The sequence below is a fragment of the Carettochelys insculpta genome, chromosome 3 (assembly GCF_033958435.1).
Source record: "Carettochelys insculpta isolate YL-2023 chromosome 3, ASM3395843v1, whole genome shotgun sequence".
Lineage (NCBI taxonomy): Eukaryota > Metazoa > Chordata > Testudines > Carettochelyidae > Carettochelys > Carettochelys insculpta.
In genome coordinates, this window is record NC_134139.1 from 117,081,347 (window position 1) to 117,093,787 (window position 12,441).

A 12,441-nucleotide genomic window follows, 5' to 3' on the forward strand; every position below is an offset into this window, starting at 1 on the left:
AATCCAGTTCAAAAACGTAAATAAACAAAAAGTCATGCGAGTACATTCACTGCTTCTGCATGTCACATAATTGCATGGTGAATGAGAACAATCTCTCATAAATAGACTTTTAAAAACTTATTCACTTACATTCTCCACACATAGTGTTCAAAGTTAGTATCCAAGTTCACAGTTCATCAGAGCACACCAATTAAGTTTTCTGTTGAAAATGAATGGCTTTCTGTGTCTGCCACAATTTGAGAGATTAATAAATTATTACAAAAACTATTGTAGTAAGTTTCCTGTTGAAAATAGTTCATGAAGATGTGGTTGTTTTCTTGATCTTTTACAGGTAATAGTTGTAGCAAGGGTTAATGTGGACGAGCAAGAATTAAAATCAATTACTCCAAATAACTTATTATTAATAGTAGGTACAATATGCATAGGCATTCTGTTATACCAAGGCTTTCCTCCTGAGTGCTTGTGTATCCTATAGATACAACATTGTATTTTGCAGAACTATCCATCTAGAATCTCTCATGAAGCATATATCTACTTAATTTTTAAAGTTAAGCTGATTTGTAGAGGCAGATTAATAAATTAACAGTTTTATTATGTTTTGTTTATTGCATAAGTAAAATGCCAGTCAAGTTGAGGATGGAATAAATGTTTAAAATCTTTTGACAGAATGTAGAGTCAAGTTTGATAAACAGTGGCTAACATCTATATTGGCACGTGGCTGTCTTTAAAGAACAAAGTTTCAACTTATTTTTTTCCTCAGTTTGTCCAAATCAAGTACCTCTCATGTGCTCTTGCATAATGTTTTTTCTTGCACGTTAGAAGATTTATGATCTGCAAAAGAAAAATGTTCTGATACAGACTGAACTAATTAATTGCAGCTACAGTTGGTTTTTCTGCTTAGTGTTGCTGAACTGTATTGAAGGTATCAATTAAATTAATAAAAAGTGGCTTTAGCTATTAGCTTTTTGTCTGTCTGTTCAAGGATGGGGATTTTTGCTGCATCACAATCCAATTAATTATGTTCAGCCATTCAGGCAGTGTTATTGTCTGCTTGATATTACAGTTGCCAGTGCTAGTTTACACATTAGATAGTTCCCTGGTAGTCAGTAGCACAGACATGTTAAATTATAACCAGAGATAAAATTAAGAAATGGTTATAGTTCTTAATTCTAGTTCAAACTTTGAATTTTGGGAAAGAGGCAGATTTATTAACATCCACTGAGTAATTTATTAAAATCTTTGTTGAAAGTGACAAGTGTTTTTTAATGCTCAGTCTTCTAAAAGGTTAATTCAGTTTAAAAATTATTGTGGTCCTGTGTTTTCTTAATGGCTGTTCCTTTTGATTTTCAATTCCTATACTTCTAACTAATTTTTAAAAGGGTGTTCCAATTAACTTCCTAACCTCAATAGGCTTGATTTTTAAGCGGTGGGATTAAAGTTGTTATATTTAAGTGCCTTATGTCTTGCCTTGTCTAAAAGTTGGAAAGTATTTCTGTAATACTTGTTAGAACCATTAGTTTTGGCTAACATATCCTTGTCTCTCTCAAAAATAGACAAACCAAGTTTCATGGAAATACAGGTATATAAACATAAAATAGAGCAAGATTGAATCATGGAAGATTTATTACTAAAAGAGTTGTGAACAATTTGAAATTCATTACTGCAACATTAAAACCTTGATATTAAACTAGATAAAATCCTACAGTAGCTGCTTCTGGACAAAAGCAGAGTACATCATTTGCTGTGCTTGTGTGTGTAGGTTACTTAATAATGATAAATACAGCCAATCATGTGCCACAATTATAAAATCATGCTCATGCCCTTGTATCTCATAATATATTTAAATATCTATTTTAATTTATAAAGTACAACTCAGACTATCCCAGATCAGATGTCTTAAAAAATAATATCCATGAAACACGGACAATCATCAGCCTTGACTCCTGTTCAAGAAAATATATACTCCCACACTCCGTGTTCAGGCAGAAGCCCTATAAAAGAGATTCTCTCATACGGTGTCCTTACGGTCAACAAAGTTGGTCTCTGTTGAATTAGTAGAGAACATACATTCTAGAGTGAGGTGGGGTTTACAGCTATATGTACCATACAGGTTGCTTTTAAATAAAGGGACTTCTAGCATGTGTTGTCCAATTGACCCCTACTGTCATGCTCTCATACTAGAAAAAGAGATTGGAGTCTCATGTAGCTAAGCAGAAGACAATATTGGTATTATAAATCAATCTGAACAACTTGAATTGCAGACAGCAAGAAATGGAAGACTGGTGCAGTCTTTATAGGCTTACCGTAACACATTCCCTCTAGGCAATGGCACCGACAGACGCCACAGACCCCAGGGCAAGGTGGGAGGGGGGCCCAATGCCATGCCCTGGAAGGGGCAGAGCCAAGAGCAGTAAGCTCTGAGAAGTGCCTGGATCGCAGTGCTACCCTTGCCCGCAGACACACACTCCCTCACAGTCGCACAAAGTCAGAACAGCACTGTGGTAGTGTTTCAAAGGGGCCCAGAGCTCAGGCAGCAGTAGCCACAACTCTGGGCTCCTTTGAAACACCACTCCCCTGCCTTTGGCACGCCTGCCTATACCTAATGCCTCCAAGCAGAAAATAAGTTGCATTCTGCCCTAGCTGTCACTTCTATACATAGGGCCCTACCAAATTTATGGTCCATTATGGCCAATTTCCCAGCCATGGGATTTGAAAATTGGTAAATTTCACATTTTCAGCTGTTGAGACCTGAAATTTCAGTGTTGTAACTGTGAGGACCCAACCCAAAAGGAGACTGGGACGTGATTATAAACCTGTCGTAGGGAGGTCATGGGATTGCCACCCTCACTTCTGTGCTGCCTTCAGAGCTGGACTGTGAATGCAGCAACCACAGAGTTTTTCTTATGGCCGCGGAAGGTTCCAAGAGGTGAAAGTGGGTCTCTTCTCTGGTGTGCTGCTGGGAGCATCCTAGCCAAGGGCTCCTAGCTGCTAGTCATGGCCAGCTTTGGAGAGACAGTACGTGCATGTGTTCTCTCTCTCTCTCTCTCTCTCTCTCTCTCTCCCCACCCTCTAACCCACATTCAGCTGCAGCATCCTTAGGCTGCTGCCTAGTCCGAGAGGACATCCTACAGTAGAGGGAGGAACCCAGAGGTGAATGTGTCTGGTCTCTCCTCACCCTCAACAGCTGCTTAGGAGATGGTGAAGTCCTGTCCTTTCACTGCCCACTCAGAGCTAGGAAGTGCCCTTTGTGGGGCACTCCTAGGAACAATGAGACGTCAGAGTTCACGGGGAAGGGTCCATAACATGTTGTTCATGTCTGTCAAAGTGCGAGGTCCCTACCTGTACGTGAATCCCAGGTATACTACATTATAATAAAGCAGTCTCGAAGACAGATATAATTTGTTGCAAAATTCACATGAAGAAAATATATAATAGACTACTTTGAATATTCATAAACAAACTGGATATCAAAAGCATCCCAAACAAACTGCTTATTTTCCCCTTTGTCAAATCTCTGTTAGACCTGACTTGCTGTGCGTGGGTGGGTGTGGCTCCAGTTCCATGCAATTACCTTCTCCAGTTCAAAAATGCAGCTAATCCATTTTCCACTTGGGAATCCATCCAAAATCCAACACATTTGTGGCACCTCTAACCCCACAATCATTTGTAGTCATAAGGATGATAAGATATGGGACACAATAGGAAACAATGGTTACATGGGAAACCAACACTATATACAAGGTCAGAGACCAGAAGGACCATGATCACCAGCACCACCACATACTAAACCCAGCAACAGAAATCACACCAAAAAGTGAGAGATCTTCTGATTAAATAAACACCCACTTCATTTACAAATTCTAAAAGCGGCTTTTGGAAAGTATGCTATTGTATGCTTTTATTTGAGTCTGTCCCCCTCTTCTCTTGCTCCAGACCACTAGCAAATGTAGCTATTTATATGCACAAACACATGGATACAATGATGGCATACGCATTTTTCTTCCTGTTCGGGGGGAAAAAAAGTCCTAGAATGCCAGTTTGAATTGTGATATATGTCAAACTCAGATTTGATACTTTAACATGTATTCTAAATATATTCATGAGAAAAAATGAGTGGAAGGAGGAGGCACTGTTGGAAAGAAAATCATCAACGGTGACTTAGAAATTTTAATGCACCTGGGGAAATTCCTTTTTGGATGTCCTACAAAATCCCCGTTTGATTCAAAGCAGATAACATTACTTGAGCATCCAACTATTGTAATTGCTGTCCATAAATAGGTTTCTATATTAAATTGGAAAAGTTTCTTTGTATTAGAAAACTTCCTGAAGAGATGAGAGTGCTCAAGAGAGCCTTCAAGCAGTTAGTTTAGTCCAGCCTAAGCTGACATGGCAATTGGAGGCTAAAGCCATATTTGCAGTATTGTTATAGCTTGATACTTTTTCCCTAACAATACAATGCTAGCTTTTGTCTCCTGTTTGATAATTAGGCATCTTGAGGTACTTCCAGATCTTGTAAGTAGAATGCCAGGTGTAATTTTCCTTCAGATCTAAAGTATTGCATTTTCCTTTTTTTCAGAATTTCTGCACAAACCCCAGGATACTCTACTGTTTAGCCTTACAGTATGCTTTGTAAAACACTACCAGTACTAGTAGTAAAGTGATTTCCTAGTGCCTTGTGTATATTTTATCTAAAGCATGTTTAATATTAGGCTTGTTTTTTATTTTTCAGATATTTCGAAAGAAAGCCGTGGAACTTGGAGAAAAGTTGCTCCCCGCATTTAACACTCCCACTGGAATACCTTGGGCATTGCTTAATATTAAGAGGTAAAAACCCTATTTTGGGGGGAGTTTAAGGGGCTGCATTTAGTTCAGTTGAAGCTGAACCCCATCTTCACCCACAGAATAGTTATAAACACAGGTAGCAGCATATTCAGCCTGTAAACCTAGGAAGGTACAGTATACTTTGTTCCTGAGGGATCATCTCTGACCAATGAGAATAATTATGTCCACTCAGTCCTTCCAGGCATGCCAGTTGCAGAATGGAGGGAGAGCGGTATGGATTTTGTTCATTCTGAACTTGGCTACCGGTACTGAACTTGGTCACACTTTAACAATCTAGAAAATGTAAGTGTTCCTAGGTGCTCACTGGGGAAAAATTCCTATAAGGTATTACATTTTGCAGTTCTAAACTGAAATAAATTAAAAATAAAAAGAGAACATATGTGAACTACTAAGTCTGCTTCTCATTGCCTTTTTGCCGGTTACTGTGCTGCTAGTCATCTATCCTGTGCATGAGAGTAATAATAAAAAAAAAAAAAAAAAAGTTATCAAAATAGGCATGTAATGCTGAGATTTTCCCTCTGCTGGTCCCCACTGGATGTAATGCACTGTTCTGGTTTACTACTGCTTTTTGCTTCAGGTTCCACCATATGTGGTTGACAGCAGGTCAAAGGAAGTGTGTCTTGCAGTTGGGGTAGAAAGTAGGAAAGGAAGGTCCTTAGTTTCTCTGGGAAAGGGACCAGCTTGAAGAAGCTCTGTCTCCTGCACAGATGAGCTTTGCCCTTATTGTAGACAGTTCTGTTTTATCCAAGGGTAGGATTGTCAATTCTAGTCCTAATCCTAGAACAGTGGTGCGCAACCTGCTGCCCTTGGACCCCCTGACAGCACTCCTTCCCCACATACTATGTGCACTTCAGCACCACACTTCCTGTGCCACCCTCCTCCCTCCCAGCACTTTTGGAGCACAAAATCACCTGATTCTCTGCTGTTTCCCATCCTCCTCTTCCTTCCCAGAGCTGGAACCCTGAAAAGAGCTGATTCATGGCATTCCAGCCCTGGGAGGGAGAGGGAGGAGGGGGCAAAGTGCTGGAAGAGCAGGAGAGGGGCAGCTAAGTGCACGGCTTCAGTGCCCCATTGTGCAGGAGGTATGTGGGGAAGGTCGGAGGGTGGACAGGGGGACCATGCAGGTGGAACCCCAGTGAGCTGTGGGCTGGTACAACCCAATGAGATGAAGGGCCACTCGCTGCCCCACCACCACCACTATTCATGGTTGCCCATTCTTGTCCTAGAGCTGTAGGTGATAGCCTGGGTCAGAGTAATAAACAATCTGCTGCCGTCAGGACCTTCAGTTTGACTCTGTATGAGAAGCCAGCATAGAAGCTGAGGACCTGTTAGATTTGCTCGTAGTAGCTGCTGTTGCTGAGGAAGAAGCATGCTGTGCTGTTACGAACTAATTGGGTTCTGGAAGGGCTGATAGCATCAATTTATCTACCACTGGAGCTCTGAGGAAGCACGGTGCTCAGATTCTGATACTGTCTTGGGTATTGAAAATCAATCTGATTCCTGGGCTAGTGCATAAAGGATTCAGTGGATTCAGCACCAAGTTGTCTGGTGCCTTCCATTCCCCCAGATTTGACCAATTCTGAATGTTGTCAGAACTGCACTCTCTTGCTAGCCAAACAGAAAAATCAGTGGACTGCACAGCTGTAGCATAAGTAGACACGATCTCCTTTACCTTCTTTGCTTCAAAGAAGATGAGTGTTTATAACATTTGAAAGGGAGATTGTGAATGGGACTGACGCTTTTGGGCAAGAAGCAAACTATGACGCGTAAAAAGAAGTTTGGGTCACCTTTGTCCTGTTGGGTAAATCTCTGTCCCTGGAGACAGATTCCTATACAATACTTTTCTCTTTTGGATGTTGATTGTCTCCAAAAGTCTGACCCAGGCCTCCTCTTTATTCGAGTTCGGTTGGATATTTTTGTCAGTATTATTCCCATGAAGCCAATGTTACCACTGTTCCATAAACATCCCAGTATTATTTTCACCTGTCTGAAGTAAAGGGTGTGAGACATCTGTAGTTCCATGAAATGTCTGGTCTTTTTACATTTTCACATCTGTTACAAGTTAGAAGTCCATCCCCCTGTGCTGCACTAGGACCAAGTATATCTAGACCTCCCATGCCAATTTTTTTTCTTAATTATTCATTAAAGCCTCCAATGATGGGGATTCCACAGCCTCCACTGTGTCTGGAGAAAGCAATTCTGGAGGTTATTTAAGAACCTACTTGTTAGTAGGTAACATTACTGCTAGTCCACTGAGTTGTTCCCAATTAGAGTAACATTATGGTTAACATCCTGACTAGCTGTGTAATTCACTACATGGTAACATGAATTCACTGTGTGTAATTCATTACATGGTAACATTTTAAAACACAGGGAAAGTAAACTTAAAAGCCTAAGATGAATAAAATTTTCAGCTAAACTTAAAAGCCGAAATACAATTTTCACTTGGGTAGTTAGCACAGGCTGTCAGTGTTTGTTAGAAGCCCCCTCACACTCACCCCCAACTATCCACCACGCTGCTAGCAAGTGTCTGTCCTGTGAGTGAATGTTGTCTAAGTTCCATGAACTCATTACCGATCAGGGATATCAGGGCACTAAGGAAAGAGTGTAAGAGATGGGATGAACAATCCAGAGATGAGAACCATAAGAGCAAAATTTGAGCTGTATGTTGTATAATTTTCTTTTAATAAACTCAAATGTCAGGAAAGGGCACTACATAGACTGTGTTTTGAGTGCAGGTTGAAAACACCATCTGGGCACAATAGATTCGGTTATGTCTTTATTTTTACATTTTCACATCTGTCACAAGTTAGAAGTGGAGTTAAACTGAACTCTCAGTTCTCTGCTCCACAAAGCAAATACTTGACTGGTTGAATTATCTGTGAACAAAGTGGATACAATAGGTATTCAAATCATAGAATTCTAGGAGTGGAAAGGACCTTGAGAGGTCATTTATTCCATCTCCCTGTGCTGAGCTAGGACCAAGTATATCTAGACCTCCTGTGCCAATTTTTTTTCTTAATTATTCATTAAAGCCTCCAATGACGGGGATTCCACAACCTTTCTGGGTAACCTGTTCCAATACTACTTTATCTTTATAGCTGGAACAGGTAGTTGATCTACTGTCCTTACTTGATAGCATATTTGAAGACTGTTATCAGGTCTCTGCCTCAGTTGTATTTTCTCAAGACTAAACCTGACTATTTTTTTTTTTTTGAATGAGGAAGCAAGTGCCCTTAAAACACCATTTCTGCTGTTTGAGCATTGTGAACATCTGTGTCCATAATGTTTTTATAGCAGGTAGTCTTTGATATTTCATTAAGTAGCATATACGGTATAGCATGGCTGTCTGAGCTCAGCTGCGGGTCTGTCCGATCCCTGAAGCAGCACAGAGTTAAGAGAGCACACAGAAGGCCCATATAGCCAATATTCCTATAGGAAGCACAGCACAAAATCCCAAACTAAGAGCATAAACTATATAAATTCCCTCCTCAGTCTACAAGAGCAAAAACGAGTTGAAAAAAGTCCTCATGCAACATAGTCTTCCAACTAATACAGTAAAAGCCATGTTATCCGGCACTGAATGAATGAGCACATTCTATTAACTGACAATCGGTACAGCTGCCCAACCAGGGGCCAGCTTCCTAGCTGGGGCCAGCTGCCATGGGACTGGCAGCAATGGGGTGTCACACCAGTCATCGGAAGAGGGGCCGGCCCCGCTGCCAGGGCCAGCCAATTGGGACTAGTAACCCTGCTCAACTAACCTGAAAATTTGGTTATCCGGCAACCCCTGTTCCCCAGGGATTCCAGATAATCAAGCTTCTACTGTAGTACTACAGCAGTTCCCAACCTTTTCCAGACAGGGACCCATTTTGATAGTTCAGGAAGACTTGGTGATCCAAAACAATTCAAAAATGAGGGGAAGAGAGGGAGGCAGTGCGATAACTAGCAAATTTTGAGCCTGAGGCAAGAACATAAAATTGCGTCCCCTCATGTTTATATCTTCAGTCTTTATTTAATAGAAGTAGGGAAAATACACTAATGATAAACTAACACTGTTTATTATAGTTAATTATTTTATTATAATTGATCTGAGTTGTGGTGAGGAAAAGACCCTAATCCCTAAACTGTTCCCCCCAATGCTCCCCCATCTTAAACCCTAAACTCAGAAGCTGGAGGGACTGGGGAGGGGGGAGCCACACGCATGGACTGGAGGATGGGAGGATTAAACTTGGGCTGGAGGGGCTTGGGGGGGTCACACTCGGGCTGGGGAGAGTCACACTCAGGGTGTGGGGTGAGGGTCATTCAGAGGCTGGAGGGGCTAGGTGAGTCACAATCGGGCTGGGGGAGATACAAACAAAAAATTAAAACTGACAGATCAGCTACGTAGAACAGAAGGGAGGGCGAAAGGGGGAGAAGAGTGGAGGTGATGGGGGGGAGCTTGAGAATCTCTGATTTAGATCATGGTAATGACAGATCATGTAGTTTAAATTGATAAAGCGAAAGTCAGATGATTCATATAATGATACTTTATATGTGCTCACTTCCTAATCTTAATCTACAAAAGCAAGGTGTCAATTATATACAGTTTTGGAGGGTCACAAAATCCTCGCCTTGGTCATGGTCATAAATCAATCCTTGTGCTTTTAAAGGCAAGTTTAGTAGGAATATAACTAATGAATGGAAACTAAAAGTTTGGAATTCTGATCTTAAATTACCTTGAGTAAAATTTTCAAGTGTTCTGAAGACCCAGTTTTTAAGTTCAATCACTTTGGGGTGGGTAGGGAGAGAAAGTGACCTAGGTGTTTTTGGAAATTGGACTCCTTGTCTTTCTCAGTTGTCATTCTACTTACTTGAGGAAGGATGTAGGTTTTAGCATTTAAAATGTTTCCCATTTTGTTTCTTGACTTATTCAAAATTCCTTTAAAAATGTTGAATAGTAACAGAGAGGAAGCCGTGCTAGTCTATACACTATCAAAACAAAAAGCAGTCAAGTAGCACTTTAAAGGCTAGCAGAATAGTTCATTAGGTGAAATGTTTAATCTTTAAATTTAATTTAAATTTAAATGTTTAATCTTTAATGAAATCTTTAAAAATGTTGTTCATCTTAAAGAAACATTCATCGTTTTTGGGAATCTACATATAGTTCAAGTATTTAAAGAATAAATGGGAGTAAGAACAAGTTTAAAAATATGAAAGAGGATCAAAGTGAGAGAAGTCAGTAAGTCAGAAACCTTGTTGGCTCAATTTCACTTATTATCCAGAATACCGAAAGCATGAATGTTGCACGACTTTACAACATTTTCCAAAGCCTCACACTTGCTATGGAATATACTGTTCTTTATCTGGATCTATGTTAGTGATTTAATCATTTTGAACTTATTCGTTGACTCAAGCAGTTCATCACTGAAAATTGTTCAAAGAATTTCAGAAATGGACGGCTAGAAATTGGTGAAACAGCATCCAGTTCAGAATGAAGTAAATAAAATTTGCAGAAACTGGATTGTGTTAACTGCTAGAGAAACTTCAAAAGAAAATCTGGTAACTACAGATTTCAAGGGAAATTGGTTTAGTTTAGCTGACTGTACAAAACCTCTAATTGTACATACCTTAAACAGCAGTTCCCAACTTCTTCCAGAGGGGGACCCTTTTTGACAATTCAGGAAGACTTGAGGACTTAATGACCCAAGCCAACTCAAAAATGGGGCAGGGGGAGCAGTGCTGCAACTAGCTAATTTTGTACCTGAGGCAAGAATACAAAATCCCACCCCCTCAGCCTCACGTTTATATATTCATAGTAGTTATTTCATAGAAAAGGGGGAAATACATTAATAATACATTTATTATAGTTAATTGTTATTTTATTATTATAATTTATTTGAGTTGTGGTGGGGGAAAGGCCCTCCGCTCCAAACGTCCCTCCCCCAGCTTAAACTCCACACTCAGTCTGGAGGGCCTGGGGGAGAGGGAGAATCACACTCATGGGCTGGGGAGTTCACATTCAGGGTTGGAGTTATGAGGAAGTCACACCCAGGCTGGAGGAGTTACACTCCGGCTCTGGGGAGATACAAATCAAAAATGAAAACTGACAAATCAGCGACATAGAACAGAAGGGGGCAAAAGGCGGGGAAGGGTGGAGGTGGTGTGGTGAAAATTACTTACTGCAAGAGTCTTTTAAGTGGCTTGCCTGGGATGGCTATGGATAGCAAAGGTGGAGGTGCTCTCTTTGTAATGCATAAATGCTTCTCTATTGATAGAGAGAGCTGCTGGACATGCCAGCGTTAAGGAGCTACAGATGGCTCCTTTAAGAGCCACATGCAGCTCTGAGCTGCTGGTGACCCTTAACAAATTTAATTGCGACCCATGTATTGAGAGCATCAGCCACATAATTTCGACTCAGACTATTATTGCTGACCATATGGGGGTTATGCATTTATGAAACTTGTCCTTTTATCTTATTGCCTAATTTTGGAAGTTGTGCATAGTTATTCAGTAGCTGCATGAAATTCCTAAAAAAGCCCATCCAAAGCTGGACATTTATTTTGCCTACTTGCTGAATTCTAGGACAAACACCTCATTTAAAAGCAATAGCAATGCTGGAACTAGTTGAGAGTATAACAGTAGGAGCGCTAAGAGTCCAACTGTCAGAAAGACAAGATAATGCCTGGTCTGTGCTAGAAAATTAATAGCTTTTGCTCAGAGAGATGAAAAATCCACACCCGTGCCTAACCTCAGCATAGTTAAACCATATCCCTAGTATAGGCAGTGCTAACTCTATGTAGGAAATCTGCTATTGACCTAGCTGCCACCTCTTGAGGAGATGGTTTACCTACACTGACTGCTGGGTTGGCTTAACTGGGCTAGGCTAAATAGTCAGTTGGTGGGGAAATTTATGGGTTAAGCAAGAGATTTATGTAATGTCAGTAGACGCTGAGATTCAAAAAACTTTACAAATATAAAAGCAGTCAATATTGCATTAAATTATACAAAGTAAGTATACTTAACCTGTAACAGTCACCAGGCACTGTTCAGCTTACTTCACCTGAACACAATATCTAACACAATAGAAGTATTTTTCAATTAGTGTGTACATGGGTGGTGAATTCAACATTCATTTATAAAAATCTCATGCTGCTTCTTCGAGGGTCCCCATGAGTGCTCCACCTTAAGTGTATCAGCACCACTGTGCTCATGGGCCGAAGATTTTCTTAGCAGTGCCCCTCAGCTGGCTGCCCGCGTGCACAGAGCACAGGCTTGAGATGCTATGGGGCATGTGCAGGCAGCCTGTCACCTCTTCTCGCCACTGGCTCTGATCGCATTTTACTTTTGGGCCCTCAGACCTGAAAAACAGACAAACAATTAAGATAAGAAGAACAGTCTTTAAACAGTAAACATCAGACTTTGAAAGTTTAAAAAAAAGAAACAAACTGACAACAGAAGGCTGTCCTCACTGCAGCAGCCTTTCAGAACGATCCCGCAGAAGCAGAGCAGAAGCTCCCCATCTTGCTTATGGAGCAGGTTTTGCCTCTTGCAGAGCAAACGGACTCCCCCCTCAGGTGCAGCCCATAGGGGGTTGAGAGCACTGACAGGGCTCTGACA

The 12,441-nt window shown here is 40.8% G+C and overlaps 1 protein-coding gene across 1 annotated transcript in view; it reads left to right on the top strand.

Annotated features, from left to right (window-relative positions):
• Positions 1 to 12,441, top strand: part of MAN1A1 (mannosidase alpha class 1A member 1) — a 193,202-nt gene that overhangs the window by 113,552 nt on the left and 67,209 nt on the right. The window contains exon 5 of the mRNA XM_074990664.1: positions 4,730 to 4,824. Within this exon, the coding sequence (XP_074846765.1) occupies positions 4,730 to 4,824 (95 nt within the window). The remainder of the gene's footprint in view (positions 1 to 4,729; positions 4,825 to 12,441) is intronic.